The 18,938-nt window shown below is 45.5% G+C and overlaps 1 protein-coding gene across 1 annotated transcript in view; it reads left to right on the plus strand.

Annotated features, from left to right (window-relative positions):
- Positions 1-18,938, plus strand: part of ARHGAP10 (Rho GTPase activating protein 10) — a 392,295-nt gene that overhangs the window by 204,321 nt on the left and 169,036 nt on the right. Inside the window, exons 15-16 of the mRNA XM_069744044.1 lie at positions 8,789-8,876; positions 18,040-18,098. Of these exons, the coding sequence (XP_069600145.1) occupies positions 8,789-8,876; positions 18,040-18,098 (147 nt within the window). The remainder of the gene's footprint in view (positions 1-8,788; positions 8,877-18,039; positions 18,099-18,938) is intronic.

The raw sequence follows: 18,938 nt of genomic DNA on the forward strand, positions 1-18,938 counted from the left end.
GGATTTACACGCTTGACACCCTACACCCACGTGGCCTAAACCGAGAAATAGACTGGCTAACCTGATTTTATCTCCCATGTAGATCGATTGACTTCTTGCACAGACAACCTCTTTTTCACACGTGGTCAATCTGGTAAGATGCATACCCCTCGAGTTTTTACATAAGTTTCATTTTTTAGTTCCCCTTTTGCCGCATTTTCTTTTATTTTATCCCAATTTTTATTTGGGTATTTTTTCTCCTATTTTTTCACCTTATTTTCTCATTTTTCATTTTTTTAGTTTTCCCAAATTTTGATTGTTTAATATTATTTAATTCGGTTTTCCCCTCCCCCCCCCCCTGATTCTTTTCTTTACTTTTCTTTTGTTTGGTTTGGACTCCTACCGTTTATTGATATTGCTGTTATATATTGAATGTTTGATCCATATCTTTATGCTCTTCATACCTATGGCTGGCCCACACATTAATATACCCATAGACCGTAGCAGCTGATACCTTGTTCCCTGCTCTATTCATTCTCCGTACAGAGGACCAGCCTAATTTACATAAATACAGCCAGGCCTTTCTATCACACAGCTCTAGACAAGTCTGGGTCAGGTACATTACGCTATTTTACATCCTAACAGGGGCACACTTATGTCTGGGACGCAGGCGCTAAGTACTAGTGTCACTGCGCAAGCGCCGATCTCTAGGGCCGCCACACACGCCCATCCAGCGCTCAGTACACAGATACGGCCGTGACGGTACTTTGACTCTAAGGATCGGCGCTATAGCGCATGCGCCGGCAGCTCCGCGCATTTCCGGTCACATGACCGGCCAGAGCGCTATCATCCACTACACATTAGCGCTACTGAGCATGCGCTAGCGTCTCCGCACATAGCCAGGTCACATGACCGGCTTGGGAGCTTTATTAACGCCGAACTTTGGCATTTCACTCTAAGCCTCTTCACCGCCGGGACACAGGTTTGTGTCGGCCTGCTCCACTTCACCACCAACGCTTGCCCCCCGTATCTGGACAAGGGGACCTGGACGAGTAAGTCCAGTACATCGCTCAGATAAGTGTACCTTTACTTTAAATATACCTATAAGCTGGCTCTTTTCCCCTTACTCAATAGGGACGCTATACCTTACTCCACGTTCCATATACCGCAGTAAATGGGGAGTTCAGTACTACAATTGTGAACCTGCATTCATCTGGGCCCGCGACCATATATATGACACAGGTATACCCAGTACTTTTATACAGTGCTCTCGCTAAAGCATTAACTATTTTCTTGACACCTTAGCCGTCTTTATTTTGCCCACAGCGCAATTGTTTTTCTTGTTTCCTCCGGGTCATTCCAAGAAAACCCTAGAAGGTTACTACCTTACCCTTGGCCCCGATTATACATACAGGACAGGTACCTCCCCCCTTTTTACTCATTGTGTACCGTGAATTTAATTAAGCATTTTGATCCTCCCTCTGATTCGTATGTATATCTATCACAGTCACAGGTTTCCTTCCAGCCGGACTTAGAGGCCTTGCTGTACGGTGGCAAGCATTCGCTATTTTATTAGTCTGGTCAGTACTGTTATGACATGTAATCCATCCTTGTGGTTAGAGCCATGCACATAGAGACAATATGGCACATGTACGTTCAAAATACTCTCTAGCGCTTTGGCTGTAGTATTTTCACAACCTAGGTGGTGGCCCTCCAGCCTTTAATTATACAGGGATGATTTAGTTCTCTCGTATTGTGTACACATGAACGCAATATCACTAGCTTATTCTGGATTACTCCTTCCAGGTTACCACAGCACCCATGTACCCAACTCATCAGTTATTCTGTGTCCTTCCTTTATAAGCAACAGATCTCAATAGGGTATGTCTCCTTTCCAATTGTACCTCAGATACGTATATAACGGTCTCCTTTGTACCTTTCTCCGCTATGTGACTATGTTTTAGTTTTTTGATCTCAGTATATAATCTTTATCTTGTTGGTGTATGTCTCATCATGACTACCGTAACCTTATGACATGGTTCCTCTATGTAAATATGTATATACGTCTGTCTATTATTAATAGTGTTTTGTTCTTTGCTTGTTACAGCGATATTGTGATCAAGGCCACGAAGCTGGCCGAAACGTCAATTTTCGCCTGATACCTTTTGCTATTGATGGAAATCTAATAAACTTTTGAAATATGCAAAGTTGCATTATACGTGTGCAGTGATCCTTTCTGAACTTCATGAATTGTGGGATCTAGTACCCCGTTCACTTGCACCGTGGACTCTACAGATTGAGTGCTAGCTTTCTATACTTTCCATAGCTCTGCTATGCAGGTGGAGGGCTGAATTTCCTCTGCAACTGAGGTTAATATACCAGCACTAGTTAGGCTGCCATCACACTATCAGTATTTGGTCAGTATTTTACATCAATATTTGTAAGCCAAAACCAGGAGTGGAACAAATAGAGGAAAAGTATAATAGAAACATATGCACCACGTCTGCATTTATCACCCACTCCTGGTTTTGGCTTGTAAATACTGATGTAAAATACTGACCACATACTGCTAGCGTGACGGCAGCCTTACAGGAAAAATTAGATAAAAAAGTATTAAAATGTTGAAATGCCCACCAAAGGTTTTTTTATGACCAATATCAGGGGGTGGTGTGGGAGAGAATATAAAAGTATATTCTCTAAAAAATAATGCCAAACTTATCGCGAAAAAAGATGCAAAAATTTTTTGAATATCCAAATAAAATTTTTTTTTCACAGCTATTAAACCCAAAGATGAGTACAATCAGGAACGGGAAAACTGCATTGTCTTGATCTGGTTATTAATTATTATTATTATTTATTTTTATTATAGCGCCATTTGTTCCATGGCGCTTGGTTACTATTTAGCAGCAGCAGTATTTCTCTCAACAGTGACATCAGAACGTGCGGCCATATTGGTTGTTGCCTTTAAATTGTTGTCTCAAATTCTGAAATTATACTGTCACTTTGGAACTTGACAAAATAAATTAATTAGTCAGCATTTGAATATAAGCTGTGTGACCACCAATATGGCTGCAGCCCCTCTTGTCAGCTTTGTAAAATGACTGCACTGAACAAACACTGCAGATGTCGCTTTAAGGTAAAGAAAATGGATTACCAAACAACACTTCAGCCTTTTCTCTTGTGATAGCATGCGCTGATTGTAAGCTGTGGGTGGAAATCCTTTTTATGACATTGCAAGGGATGTTGTTAATGAGGCAAATACCTACATTTGTAGGGCTCGCTCACAGTGGCATATAACACGGCCGAGCGCTATATGTTGTTGTATCAGGTAGCACTCGGCCCAATGTTATACTATGGTGCAGTGCAGATCTGCAATAGTTTTTTTTTTTGTCATTCCGATTCCGTATAAGAAAACAATCGTTGCATGCAATTTGGATCATGCGCATTCACACAAGTCTATGGGTGCTTGTGAGACTTCAGACTGCACTCTGATGTCATCTGAGTGTAGTCCGACATTCACAGACAGACTCAGACAATGGAAGATGGAGAAATTCAAATGAGAGAAATTACAGTGGTATTCCCATCTCCAAGATCATATCCCAATATGTAGTAGTTATTATAATAATACCATGTATACTCGTGTATAAGCAGAGTTTTTCAGCACATTTTTTTTGTGCTGAAAACGTCTCCCTTCGCTTATACACAAGTCATTGTCCCAGAAAGCCGGTGGGGGAGGGGGAGCGTGGAAGCAGCGGGTCATAGGAGGCAGGTGCCGGCGGCTGTGGCTGTCACTGTGCCTGCTGCTAAAGAGAAATATTTTCGTCTCAGCATCTCGTTGGTGCCGGCTTCCAGTTGCTCTTCCTGAGCTTAGCGATCTCGTGGCACCGCTCATTAAGGTAATGAATATGCACACATCTCCACTCCCATTGGCGTGGAGGGAATGTTCGTTACCTTAATGAGCGGTGACACGTGATCGCTCAACACAGGAAGAGCAACTGGAAGCCGGGACCAACAAGATACTGCAAGGGTATGCTGGAGGGTGAGTAGGATTTTTTTTGTTTGCTTTTGTAATAGGAAGCATTCATATAAGGACAGGAGGGGGGGAGCCACACCTACCAGGACGGGAGGGGGGGAGCCACACCTACCAGGATGGGAGGGAGGGAGCCATGCATACCAGGATGGGGCAGCCACGCATACCAGGACGGGAGGGGGGGAGCCACGCATACTAGGATGGGGCAGCCACGCATACCAGGATGGGAGGGAGGGGAGCCATGCATACCAGGATGGGATGGGGGAGCCACGCATACCAGGGCGGGGGAGCCACACATACCAGGATGGGAGGGGGGAGCCACGCATACCAGGACGGGGGAGCCACGCATACCAGGATGGGAGGGGGGAGCCACGCATACCAGGACAGGGACGGGGGACAGCCACACATACCGGGATGGGAGGGGGGAGCCACGCATACAAGGACAGGATGGGAGGGGAAGCCACCACACATACAATCGATGAGGGGAGCCACACATACCAGGACCGGAGGGGGGGAGCCACACATACCAGGACCGGAGGGGGGGGAGCCACGCATACCGGGACGGGAGGGGGGCAGCCATGCATAACAGGACAGGGACGGTGGGAGCCACACATACAGGACACCGACGGGGAAGCCACGCATACCAGGACGGGACAGGGGGCACCCACGCATACCAGGACAGGAGGGGAGCAACGCATTCAAGGACGGGAAGGAGGAGCCATGCATACAAGGAGAGGGGGAGCCACGTATACCAGGACAGGAGAGGGGGAGCCACGCATACCAGGAGGGAGAGCCACACATACAAGGACAGGACGGGGAAGCCATGCATACCAGGACAGTATGGGGGAGCCACGCATACCAGGACAGCTACGGGGGGAGCCACGCATACCGGGACAGGACAGGGAGCCACCCATACCAGGACAATGACGGGGAGCCAAGCATACCAGGACAGCGACGGGGGGAGCCATGCATAACAGGACGGAGGAGCCACGCATACCAGGATGGCAACTGGGAGAAGCCACGCATACCAGGACAGCGACAGGGGGAGGCACGCATACCAGAACAGGGATGAGGGGACAATGCATACCCGGCTTATGCTCGAGTCAATAAGCTTACCCAGTTTTCCGTGACACAATTAGGTGCCTTGGCTTAAACTTAGGTTGGTTTATACTCGAGTATATATGGTAATAATATTAGCAGATGCTTCCAATTAAAAATATAGTATAGTTTTTCTGATTCGCTATGGCTCATTCTTCATGTGTAGGAGTTGCAGGACCTTGGGTATCCATGGTTACGACTACTGATATAGTGACAGCTAGTTGCAAGTGGTCATAACCTTGGATACCGAAGGTCCTGCAATACCAGCAAATGAAGAAAGAAACGTAGCGAATCAGAAAAACTACACTACATTTCTAATTGGAGATATTTGCTAATATTTATTTATTTATTACACCTACTACATATTGGGATGGGATTTTGGTGATGGGAATACCCCTTTTAAGTTCATCTTCTCCACACCTGTGCGGCGATTCTCTCATGCGAAATAATCTAATCACAGCAAGATGACACTTGGATAAACCTCTTTTAGAGATTGAGCCAAGTGTCCTTAGCATAATCTGTCCGATTCGGACCACAGCCATGTAGAGAGAAATTCAGATGCAGCAGAATTTATAGGGAACCTGTCATTCCATTTCCCCATCTGAGAGCAGCATGATGTAGGGTCAGAGACCCTGATTCCAACGTTGTATCACTTACCGGGCTGCTTGCTGTAGTTTGGATAAAATCACGATCTTATCTGTTGCAGATCTTCCTGTTCTCTGAAGGCTGGGCTCTGTATAACATTGCCCACACCACTGATTGTCAGCTTTTGGTGTACACTGTGCATAGGCAGAAAGCTGCAAATCACTGGTGGAAGAGGATTACACCGTGCTCATGAATATAGAGGGCTACATGACAGCAGGTTTACTAGTCCTCAAGGGATAATCTCCTGCTGATAAAACAGCATTTTGATCAAAACTATGGCAAGCAGCACAGTAAGTGATACAGTGCTAGAGTCAGAGTCTCTGCCCCTACATTATGCTGCTATGAGATTAGGTGACACAATCCTGGTGACAGATTCCCTTTAATATATCAATGCAATGGAGTTGAGAATGTGATTTTTGATAACACAATGTGAAATCACCATGATGAAATATTATGCAGTTTCCGCACACTTTTAACCTTGTAATTTGTTTTAATTTCTGACAATGTAAAAAAGAATCGTACACCCCTTTCTGCTGTCGCCATTATCTACCTACCTTTGGTATGTCCTACGCTCTTTTTTTTTTTTGTGAGCGAAGGTCTGACTTTGAGGGATTCATTGGTATTCTGAGACGCTTGTTACGAGCAGGCTGTGCTCCAGGTCCATGCGTGCTCCATCTGTGCTGATAACACAGTGTTCTTTGGCACGGGAGACTAGAGGAAACCAGAGAGCGAATTCATTTCATTACCCTGGACATTATGAGAATGACAAATTGTTTGTATATCACACGCTGCAATCAATTCAATGCTGCATCTAAGAGTCCGCCTGTAATTGTTCTAAACACTCACTTGACTCGTAATGATTAAACATCAACATTAGACCTAGTATATTAATAATGGCTGTCAACATGACTTTGACTAATATTACTACTTTCTGCCCTTTTTATGTCTTTGCTTCAGTTGAAAAAAAAATTTATATATGGTACCAATGCCTAGCTTGAAAAAAAATACTTTGGGTTTATTGTTGATTTTCAGTCTACAGCGCAGCGTGAATAGCAAAGAGACATTGGTGAGACATTGCTTTCCCCCTTATCTCTGAGCTGCAGATCTTAAATGATCTGTAAAGGATTGATGCGTAGGCGATGTCACACATCTATAATATGTGTAGGGCGATAGGCCCAATCTCTCTTGCAATCTTAAACTCGTTGGAGTCATGTTGCCGTGTTTGCTGCGATCTTGGCGAAACTGCAGAACCGCTATAAAGGGTAGGTAGACTCTAGGAGACCCTGTACAATTTAATTGCCCCTTCTTATCCCCAGTCAAGCGATCCATTACTTGGACAGCCCATTCTTAAATGCCTTATTTCCCCAAGTAAAAAAAGAAAAGATTACGCTCGCCACACCAGCTCTGTTCTGTCCATGCTGCAGCCTTTACGGTCTTCTCCGATGTAATATTGATCAGCAATAGCAGAGACCGCTGATTGGCTAATAATTTCAAATCATCGCTGCTACAGAGCAGGAGTTGAGCATACTTTTTATTTTTTTTTACTTTCTATGGGGCACTGAAATGATTAAAGGGAACCCAAACGATATTAACCTACAGCTATGGGTTAATCTGCAGGTTAATAATGTTTTCAATCTGACTGACATCTGCATTGAAAGCACAGCTACCAGGAGAAAATACACTTTTTTCCTCCAGCTTTCAGTCATAGAGGCGTGGCTTCAGTTACCACTCAGTACATAGTGAGCAGTAGCCGTAACCACGCCCTAGCACTGACTGACAGCCAGCTCTGTACTGATGCTCGGTGAGCCGGCTGTCAGTCAGTGCCGGGGCGTTGTTATAGACTGACTCTGCACCGCCCGCGCCTCTATGATTAAAAGCTGGAAGCTACCATGAGGAATAAAGTTAATTGCTTCCTGGTAGCGGGGCTTTCAGTGCTGTAAAATTATCTTTTATCTTGGCCGCATAGAGCTCTGTACTCAGAAAAATGTTATGACTCTCACAATATGGTATCCAAGAAAAGTTGGTATTTTTTTATTTTTTAGTTTGAAATGTTTTCTTGTGCAAAAGTTGAAAAAACAGTAAAGCATAAAAAAATTATGTACATTTTATATCGCCATAATTATATGGATCTTCAGAATAGTTAAATATTTTTAATGTCAATTTTATTGCACCGTGATTTCCATAAAATACAAAAAATGTGAAATTGTTTTTCCTTTTTTTTTTTGTGGTTTGCATTTATTTTTTTTTATTAGACAAAGTGATCAACAAGTCATATGACGTACAAAAAAAACAAGTACTCAAACTATTTTGTCTGCAGATAAAGTTCTGGGTTTCCTTATATGGTGACCAAAAAAAATACAATTTTAACAAGTCATTTTATTTGTGGAAATGTAGCAAAGCTTTAAAAAAATAAAATTAAAAAAAATTATAGAACCCTATATAAACGTGGTATTCTCATGATCGTATTGCCCCGAGAATAAAAAGAACATGTCAATTAATCTTGTGTTTAGAAAAACTAAATTCATTTTGTGGATTTTTTTTTTATTCGAATCCCAAACCGTGTAATAAAAAGTGATCAAAAGGATGCTTCACAAGTTTGTACCGGGACGATGAAGAAAGTCTAGTGGGTGGATCCAAAAGCACAGGGACAAGTCATGCATTTAATAAATGAAAATGTATGAGCCATCTCCAGAAATGGGAGTCAGTGAGTCCCTGCAGAGTTCACCCATGCAGTCTATGAGAGCACCAAACCCTTAGAAAACTGTATTCAATACAATTTGGGGGATTGTCTGAGAGGTTTCCCTGAATTTGACTGTGTTTTTGTGTCATTAAGCATAGTTTAGATGTCGGGCCCAGCTATTTTGACTTCTAAAAATCTTTTCTCGAAAAGTATATAAAGCCAAATGAATCATTATTAGCAATTTTCATTAATTAGGAGACTGTAGAATATATATGTATGTATATATATTTTTTACACTGTCTCATTAGTGATCTTGTAGGTAAATAATAAATCCATTTCTTTTTCTTTCTCTGGAGATGTGAAGACCAGCTGTGATGTTGATTTGAGTGCAGCAGGAGAGTGGGAAGTCAAGACCATCACCAGTGCTTTGAAACAGTATTTGAGGTTAGTTGGCTCCCGTGGTTTTCAAGCATGTTCCCTGTTGGAATAAACACCACTACTGCCATAAGAGGGTCCTCTGAGATAAGATTGTGCCTTTATCAACACAATCCATGTAAATATATTTGTCTATGTTTACTAATGTCTTCACTTTTCATATCTGTTGTACTTTTTAATGCATTGCGCTGCTCCTTTATTGGAGGGCTCTATCCAGTTCTAATGTATTCAAAATGGAATTAAACCTCAAGAGTAACAATCGTACAGATGGACCGGCCGGTGACATGATACGACCGCTGGTTGGTAAATTCTTATCGATCGTTGTTGTTATTATTATTATTATTATTATTGCGCCATTTATTCCATGGCGCTTTACATGTGAGGATGGGTATACATAATAAAAACCGGTACAATAATCTTGAACAATACAAGTCACAACTAGTGCAGGAGGAGAGAGAACCCTGCCCACGAGGGCTCACAATCTACAAGAGTAACAATCGTACAGACGGACCGGCCGGCGGCATGATACGATCGCTGGTTGGTAAACTCTTATCGATCGTTGGCCTATTTATACAAGCAGATCAAAGCAATCAGTGTGCACTGATCGACCTATACTATGCTGCCATAGTTCTCAGCAGCGCGAGTGTTGTTTAACCAAGATGATGCACTGCCAAGAATGATGATCTTATGTGCTGCGCAAAAGATCATTTCACCCAATGAACAAGCATTTCTCTATCGCCTGTCATTGGAGGACACGGGAACCATGGGTCTATGCTGCTGACACTATGCAAATAAAAAAGTTAGCTCCTCCTCTGCAGTGTACACCCCACCGACAGGAAGTAGGATATTCAGTTTAGCTTAGTGTCAGTAGGAGGTGGACACGGGTCTTTCATTAGACCCTTATCTACCTCAATGTGCGTCGTTTTCTTTCAGGTTTTCCGGAGGGATACAGGGTGAACAGTCACACCTGTAATCCCACATTATGGATTATGAGTACGGCGTGTACTGCCACCCCATATCCTCATAGATCCGGCAGCAGGACCATGATTCTAGCACACAAGCGTGCTCAGAAGTCCAGTCCTAATTTAGGCCCCGGCTTCTCGGGCCTACTCCGGCGCTGTAACTCCGCCCCATTTGCTGAACTTTTTAGGGTGGGCTTTCTCCCGCCCGTACCTTCTTCCTGCAGCGGCGCCTAGCTCCACCTCCATAGCAGTGCAAGCATCTGGCGACATATTGGTTCCCCTGATGTGCACGCTTGTCTCCGCCCACTTCTTCCCAGCCACCGCTCTCTCTTCAGCTGGCGCCATCTTCCTGCCCTAGGCTTGCGCTGTCGGCCCCGCTCCTCTTCCGGCTTTAATGAGCGGGCCTTTTGCCCTCCCGCCCTTTTCTTTGCAGCACGCCTTTTCTGTTTCCTCTGGCGTCGCCATGGGTCGTCGCATCCAGCGGTGCATCTGTCTGCAGGACCTGCTCCTCTACAGCCTGGAAGCTACAGGACATCTGCTGTGAGTATATCTGCACAGCAGACTGACAGTCCCCTCTGCTTCCGTCCCCTAACCCTCTGGCACCATGTCTAATTCTAAGGGATAACGCTCCCGTCCTCCTGCTTCTTCTGCTATCTTGGTCCGTCACTTTGTACGTTCGCCCTACATAGCTGACTTCCCTCCCTCTGTCAGGACTGCAACAGCGCCACGGTGCCCACCGCCCTGGACACCCCTGCTGTCCGAGGGAGTGAGTTCCCTATCCCAGGGTGGGTCTCCTCTCTGTCCCCATCCCTGCAATCTCACCCGAGTGTCTCAGACCCTAGTGTCTGTGCTTGATAGGTTGCCCCTGACAACTTCAGCTGTCGCCAGCGGGTCACAGGAAGCTCCGTCCGAGTCTACCAATATTGGCCGCAAAGGATCTAGACAGGAATGCCGGTCTGAGTTGTTTTTTCCAGTTTTACTCCCCCGAGTCAGGCGAAGTATTCTCTGATGCGCCTTCGGAAGATGTTTTGAAGCTCGATTCTAACCAAATTGCTAGCATGAGGGATATGGTTCAGAACCTCATTGCTGCAGTTAACCAGACCTGTGGCATCAAAGACTCCGCTACGGCAGAGGTCCCCAACTCCAGTCCTCAAGGCCCACCAACAGGTCATGTTTTCAGGATTTCCTTAGTCTTGCCCAGGTAATTGCATCACCTGTGCAATGCAAAGGAAATCCTGAAAACATGACCTGTTGGTGGGCCTTGAGGACTGGAGTTGGGGACCTCTGCGCTACGGAACCCGCAGATCAGGCGGTTTTGTTTAGATGGTCCAAGCCACCTTCCAAAGTTTTCGCCCCTCATTCTGAATATGAGGACCTGATGGCCAGAGAAAAAGAGAATCCGACCAGACGCTTTCAAAGAGGACAGCGCCTCGGCGTGTTATAACTTTTTTCTCCGGAGCACCCCCAACTGGACAGCTCCCTCCGTGGACCCACCAGTCTCCAGACTATCAACCTACACAGTCCGGCCCTCTTCCTGGTGCGGCATCTTTGAAGGAATCTAATGGTAGACTTTAGAATCTTTTGCTGCGAAGTCAGCCTTCGAAGCGGCTGAGTCCACTTTTTGCCCGGCTTTTGCCTCCTCATGGGTTTCAAAGTCTGTGGCCAAATGGGCAAAGCAACTCCGTCAAGGCATTCTGGCTGGGCCCAACCAGAACAGCTAGCTGAGCTTGCCAACCAGATTTCTCACGTGAGTGAGTATTTGGTCTCTGCCTCCCTGGATGCCGCGTCTCATGCAGCTCAGGCATCCAGCAATGTCGTTGCCATCCGCTGGACAGTTTGGCTTAAGGCCTGGCAAGCGGACCTGTTTCTAAGAAGTCCCTTACCACCTTGCCCTTTCAGGGATCGCGTCCTTTGGTTCGAGACCGGACCAAATTATTAAGGACGCGACCGGGGGGACAAGTTCCCTTTTCCCCCAATCCAAACCTCGCCGACCTCTTCCTCTACAGCAGAGGTCGCAAGCGCGCCAAGATAGGAAGAAGTTTTCCTTTAGGCCTACTTCTTCCTGGCTCTCCCGCTATTCCCAAGGAAGACCCACCAGGTCTAGACCTGGAAGATGTACCTCGGCATGATTCTCACTGGGATCCCGGTGCATCTCCCAAGCTGGGCAGTCGTCTTCCTTTCTTCAAAGGCGTTTGACTTACGGCGATGGAGGATGCATGGGTCAGGGAAGTGGTATCCTCGGGATACAAAATTGATTTAGTTTCTTAGGCTGGTTTCACATTTTCGTTTTTTGCCGCTGCGTTTTAGCGCAAAAAAAGCATGCGTTTTTTTTCTATACTTAACATTAAAAACGCATGCGTTTTGCCACGTTTTGACGACGCATGCGTCGTTTCTATGCTTGCGTTTTGTTGCGGAAATGCAACATGTAGTAATTTCTAGAGGCGTTTTTTTGCCGCAAAAAAACTTATTGCTGTCTATGTAAACGCATGTGTTTTTAAGCACGTGCGTTTGCTTGCGTTTTTAAACGCATGCGTTTCAATAGAAAAACACAAGAATACACACTGATAAGCCACCCCCCAACCCTAACCCTAAAGGGATCCTAACCCTAACCCTAAAGGGATCCTAACCCTAACCCTAGGGATCCTAACCCTAACCCATCAAGGTGATAAAGGGATCCTAATCCTAACCCTAGGGATCCTAACCCTAACCCTAGCTATTTCTGTTTATAGTGGGTTTTCTAGTTGATTTTGATGATTGGCAGCTGTCACACACTTCTCATCATGCATTTCAAAAATGCATACGCAGGAAAAAAACGCATGTAAACGCGTCAAAACGCCGCGTTTTTTTACCACATGCAAAAACGCATGCGTCTAAAAATCGCAGCGTTTGCACGCGTTTACATGCTTTTTTTTACCACCTGCGTTTGCGTTTAAAACGCTGTGTTTTTAAACGCAAATGTGAAACTAGCCTTAGCCCTAGGATTGCTTTCTTCGAATCTCGCCCTCCAAAAGACCCGACTTTGGTTCCGGGTTTCCTTGCAGCCATCGTCTCTCTCCTCAGCGCGGGGGTAATTGTTCCCGTTCCAGAAAGAGAAGGATTCACAGGCTTCTACTCGGACCAATTCTGGATCTCAAGTTACTGAATAAAAGGGTTCGCCTGCGACTTTCAGAATGGTATCCCTTCATTTGGTAACCACTTCCATGGAGGCATAGGAATTTCTGTTCTCCATAGACATTCTGGACGCCTATTTTCATGTCTCTATATTTCCAGGACATCACAGATTCCTGCGTTTTGCGGTACATCAGGAGCATTCCCAGTTTGTCGCCCTTCCTTTCGGTCTCGCAACCACTCCCAGGGTCTTTACAAAGATCAGGGCAGCCTCGCTGGCCATCTGGAGGGTCAGAAGTCTGGTACTCGTTCCGTACCTCGATGATATTCTCTTCAAGACTCCATCCTTTTCTCATTTCCAGGAAAGCTTGTCCATCGTTCTCGACACCCTGTCCCGTTTCGGGCGGCTTGTCAACAAGAAGTCTTGCCTTATTCCGACTCAGCGCCTCGTGTTCCTAGGCATGCGGTCCGACACCTGTCGAACCAGGATTTTTCTTTCTGAGGAGAAGAGAGCTTCGCTCCGCCGGAAAATTAGCTTGTTTCAGGGTACCCAGCTTCCATCCTTCAGAACGGCTATGAAGGCCCTGGGAAGAATGGTGGCAACATCACAAGCGATCCCCTTTGCTCAAATCCACTCACGACCTCTTCAGCAAGCGATCCTTTGGCAGTGGGACAAGTCTGTCCTTTCTCTGGATCGTCCAACTCATCTTTCGCCCTGAGTCAAACGGTCCCTCAATTGGTGTCTGACATCTCCTCTCATCTTCCTAGGTCGGTCCTTCCTTCCGTTCCTGGCAGGTTGTCACGACGGATTCCAGCCTTCTCGGCTGGGGGGTGGGTTTTCGTCCCTGGACTGTCCGGGGACGTTGGTCGGCGCTGGAGTCTTCGCTTCCGGTCAACGTCCTCGGAATACGGGCCTTTTTACCTGTCCCTCCTTCACTGGGAGAGACTTCTCATGGGTCTACCAGTCCGAATTCAGATGGACAATGCCACGGCTGTGGCATATGTCAAACACCAAGGAGGGATTCGGAGTACCTTGGCGTTTTTCTGAGGTCTCCAAAATCCTCTTTGGGTGAGGTGACTGTTTTCCAGCGACATCCGCGGTGCATATCCCCGGTGTAGACAATTGGGCCGCCGACTTCCTCAGCCGCGAGGGCCTTGCGGAAGGGAAATGGTCCCTGCGTTATGTGGTCTTCCAGCAAATTTGCCTTGTATGGGGGACGCCGGATGTGGACCTCATGGCATCCCGCCTGTATAGGAAGGTCCCTCGTTTTCGTCTCCAGATCCCGCGATCCTCTCGCAGTGGGTGCCGATGCTCTGGCCATTCTTTGGTCGCAGTTTGTGCTTCCCTATCTGTTCCCCCTCTTCCTCTGGTTCCCAAACTATTGAAGATCAAAGCCGAGGTCATCCTAAACGTTCCGGATTGGCCCAGGAGGTCTTGGTTCACGGAGATCGTCAACCTTCTCGCGGATGCTCCCTGGAGGCTTCCAGACTGATCCGGTCTGCTGTCTCGAAATCGAGTGATTCACACCATGATCCAGGCTTGGAAGCCTTCGTCTTCAAGGATCTACTATCGTACCTGGAAGACTTACTTCCGTTGGTACGAGTCCAACCGCGTTTCACCTATGTACTTTTCCCTGCCTTCCATCTTGGCCTTCCTTCAGGAAGGTATGGGTTCGGGCCTTGCTCTTAGTTCCCTAAAGGGCCAGGTTTCTGCGCGCTCTATCCTTTATCAGAAGACGTTATCTTCTCGGCCACAGGTTAAGACCTTCCTTCAAGGAGTGGCCCATGCTGTTCCTCCGTACAGGACCCCTGTGGACTCTTGGGATTTAATTTGGGATTAATAAATTTGGTGCTGGACATTCTGAAGGTTTTCCCCTTTTGCGCCTCAGGGAGGTTCCTCTGTCAGTTCTATCTTGGAAGGTGGCCTTTTCTTGTGGCCATCATTCCTATCCGCCGTGTTTTCAGAGTTGCCGGCACTTTCTTGCCGACCTCCTTTCTTGGTTATCCACCAGGACAAGGTGGTCCTCAGGCCTCTGCCTTCCTTCTTTCCTACGGTGGTTTCCACCTCAATGAGGACATTGTTCTGCCTTCCTTTTTGTCTAGCTCCGACTCCTCCCCTGGAGTGATCGTTGAACAAGCTGGACCTCGTCAGGGCAGTGAGGATCTACCTGGCTAGAACGGCCGCTTTCCGGAAGACGGATTCTCTTTTCGTCATTCCTGATGGCACGCGTAGAGGCCTGCCGGATTTCAAGGCGACTATTGCTCGCTGGATCAGAACGGCAATTTTGGAGGCTTACCGGGTCAAGAACAGAGTGCCCCCTCCTGGGATAAAGGCTCACTCTACCCGGGCAGTCGGCGCTTCCTGTGCGGTACGCCACAGGGCTTCCGCCCTACGGCTTTGCAAAGCGGCAACCTGGTCTTCCATCCACACATTCGCCAAATTTTATGAGGTCCATACCTATGCTTCGGCGGATGCCAGCCTGGTCAGAAGGATCCTGCAGGCGGCAGTGGTGGGTCCTCTGACCTGATAGAAATCTGTTTTTCCCACCCCAGGGACTGCTTTGGGACATCCCATGGTTCCTGTGTCCCCCAATGAGAGGCGATAGAGAGAACGGGATTTTTGGTTGCTTACCGTAAAATCTGTTTCTCTGAGCCTTCATTGGGGGACACAGCACCCTCCCAAGTTGAACAGCTCTGTTTATTGTGTTATACGCTTAACGTTTGAGTTCTTTGAACACTGAGTGTTTGAAACTGTTAATCTGTGGAGCGCTGCGGAATTTGTTGGAGATTATTATTATTATTATTATATTATTATTCATCTCTTTTACACGTTGCTTCTCCTACTGCTTTCTCACTAACTGAATATCCTACTTCCTGTCGGTGGGGTGTACACTGCAGAGGAGCTAACTTTTTTATTTGCATAGTGTCAGCCTCCTAGTGGCAGCAGCATACACCCATGGTTCCTGTGTCCCCCAATGAAGGCTCAGAGAAACAGATTTTACGGTAAGCAACCAAAAATCCTGTTTTTCCTTGTTCATTGAGTGATGAGCAGCTTGTTTAAATCGCAAGATAATCATGAAGCAAGCATTTTTAAAAACTGTCATTAGATTGCAGTCTGTAATACAGAAGGAAACTTAGTTACTAAATGCCCATATAAACATTAGACTAGCATCATCCATACCCACTGATTATCGACAGGTTCAGCTGTCCGTCTATTGTGTGCGCATCACAACAGATGAGTTTAGGGGAAAGTTAATGATCCAACATATCCGATTTTGGACTGCCTATACTTTTGTTCTCCAGAGATTGTTTTCATAGAGAACACAGGAGCTGTCATGACACAGCTGTCGGTTGACCTGGGACCAGGGGCTCCTTCCCTGTCCCTAACACTAGGGGGTGCCCTAGTTTGCCCTACTCCCTGGGATACTTCTGAAGGTGAAGATGCTGGGGTCTTCACCCTTTCCTTATATCCTGAGTTAGCCCTCTGTCTGTTCTCTTACCCCACCAAGGGAAGAAGGGGCGCTACTGTGCACCGTAGTACACCAACCCGACAAACAAGGCAGCACAAACAAGGGTTAATAGAAAACTCCAGGTATAAAAAAAATATTCACTCACATGTAACAGAGGAATGCATCGGGGCATGGCAATAAGGGAATAAACAAAAACAGAGAAGGAATTACCAAACCTACAAACCAAGCAAGTCACTGATAACTCCTCGAACTCTTCTTCTCATATGGGCTCCTCTCCCTCCATTAGCCATGCAACAAATGCTAGCTCTGACAAGAATTTGTAACAGAGCTCAGATTATAAAGGGGAAAGGAGTGGCTAACCAAGCTCAGCTGTGAGCACAGGGATTTCCAACATGCCTCATTAACCCCTGTTCTGCCAGAAGAAATAAACATATTTAAAATGAAAGCGAAGTGCTTCTTCTCAGCGCCGGAGTAGGAGTACTCAGACGCTGCAGTCTTCTGGCTCCACACTGTCGCGGTAACCCGGTGACAGGACCTCTTGGTAGTGTGATCACTTTAGTGTATGGTAAAGTTGGGTGCGATAACTGCCTGCAGAACCAGTGTTTGACAGACCGCTATCTAAAGCGCTTGGGAGTTTAAGTGTCGGCAGTCCCTGTCCAGTTGTTCAGGATCAGACAATAGGTTCAGGATTGCAGTGGTGGACATCGCCCATGATAGATTCAGTGCTGCTTCTATAAAATGCACAAAAGGACACAAGACAGGTAAAAGATTTGTTAGAGATCTTTTTTTTTTTTTTTTTTATTTCCAGTTGCTCTACGATACTCTGATCTCATCAAAATAATCTTTTGGGATGACCATGATAGAAGATTACCTAGGATGTTTCGGATCACCACTCCTTTCTAGAATTATAGTAATTGGTCCTAGAAAGCTTAAAACTTAGATATTGAAGTAAAAATTATATATATGTATATATATATATATATATATATCAGTAGCAATATGCTTAAATGATATATCACATTATCACATTTGCAATTTCTGAGCAGTACTAAAGCGTTTGAGGCCCTCACATTTTCTGTCAATGACCAGTGATTTCAGTGTGATCATTTTGCATATACACTTCTGGAGTAATATGGACTGTGATGCTGTATGCCGTCCGTGTGCTGTCCCATAGACTTGTATTGGCCCTTGTCATCCGTGCTGCTGGTAAAAAAAAAAAAAATGGACGTGTGTGTGCAATAATAAAAAGTAATAATAAGATTATAATAAGTACGTGTGGTACATGTGGAAAAAAAAAAAGATGCCGCATGTACCTGAAACACGGACATGTGAAGGAGGCCGAACACAGGCATCCAGAATATAAGCTGCAGAGTTATTAAAAGTAGAATTACTGTTTTTTGTGACAACATCTTTACAAAGTCTATTGTCAAAAATTCTGGTAAACCTATAGCTTCCTATAATTGGTGGTTTATGTAACTTTTTCGAGATGCCAGACATTTAAGGTGAATGAGCACTTTCAGTAATAAATGTGTTAATTGTGCTGCAATACTACTTAGAAATGTTGCATAACCAGTATATATTAAAATAGCTTGACAGGGTTGGTTTTAACTTTGAGCTGCCCTTGTATTTCAGGAGCCTGCCAGAACCACTGATGACATACGAGCTGCATGAACAGTTCATCAATCCTGCCAGTAAATATTCACTTTCTTTATTCTTTGTTTGTTCCTTATCAGTGATCCATATGAACAAGCGGATAAAGCTCACATTAAATGGGATAGGTTATAAAGCTATGTAATTTATAGAGTATACTTTATGTAACAATATCTACTTTTAGGTTCACGGTGTACAGAAACATTTTGTAATTTAACCGGTTTGATTATCTGGTCATTAACATGGCTGCCTTTAGAGAAGGAGCTCTTATAGCAGGGGTCCCCAAACTTTTTACACAGGGGGCCAGTTCACTGTCCCTCAGACCGTTGGAGGGCCGGACTATAAAAAAAACTGTGAAAATCCCTATGTACACTACACATATCTCATTTTAAAGTAAAAAAAACATACAGGGAACAAATACAATATTCAAAATAAAGAACTAGTTAATTTAAATCAACAAACTCACCATTATTTCAATGGGAACTATGGGCCTGCTTTTGACTGATGAGGTGGTCAATGTCTCTTTCTTGACGTCATTGTGTCCTAGGGATTCCAAATTTCTATTAGTAAAATACCAATAGATATATATACAGCCCTACAAAAACAATATACCAACAATCACCCCCATATAGGTCAAGCTCCATGCTCTGTCTTCCCCCATATAGGTCCAGCTCCATGCTCTGTCTTCCCCCATATGGGTCCAGCTCCATGCTCTGTCTTCCCCCATATGGGTCCAGCTCCATGCTCTGTCTTCCCCCATATGGGTCCAGCTCCATGCTCTGTCTTCCCCCATATAGGTCCAGCTCCATGCTCTGTCTTCCCCCATATGGGTCCAGCTCCATGCTCTGTCTTCCCCCATATAGGTCCAGCTCCATGCTCTG

Source organism: Ranitomeya imitator, chromosome 1, assembly GCF_032444005.1.
Source record: "Ranitomeya imitator isolate aRanImi1 chromosome 1, aRanImi1.pri, whole genome shotgun sequence".
Taxonomy (NCBI): domain Eukaryota; kingdom Metazoa; phylum Chordata; class Amphibia; order Anura; family Dendrobatidae; genus Ranitomeya; species Ranitomeya imitator.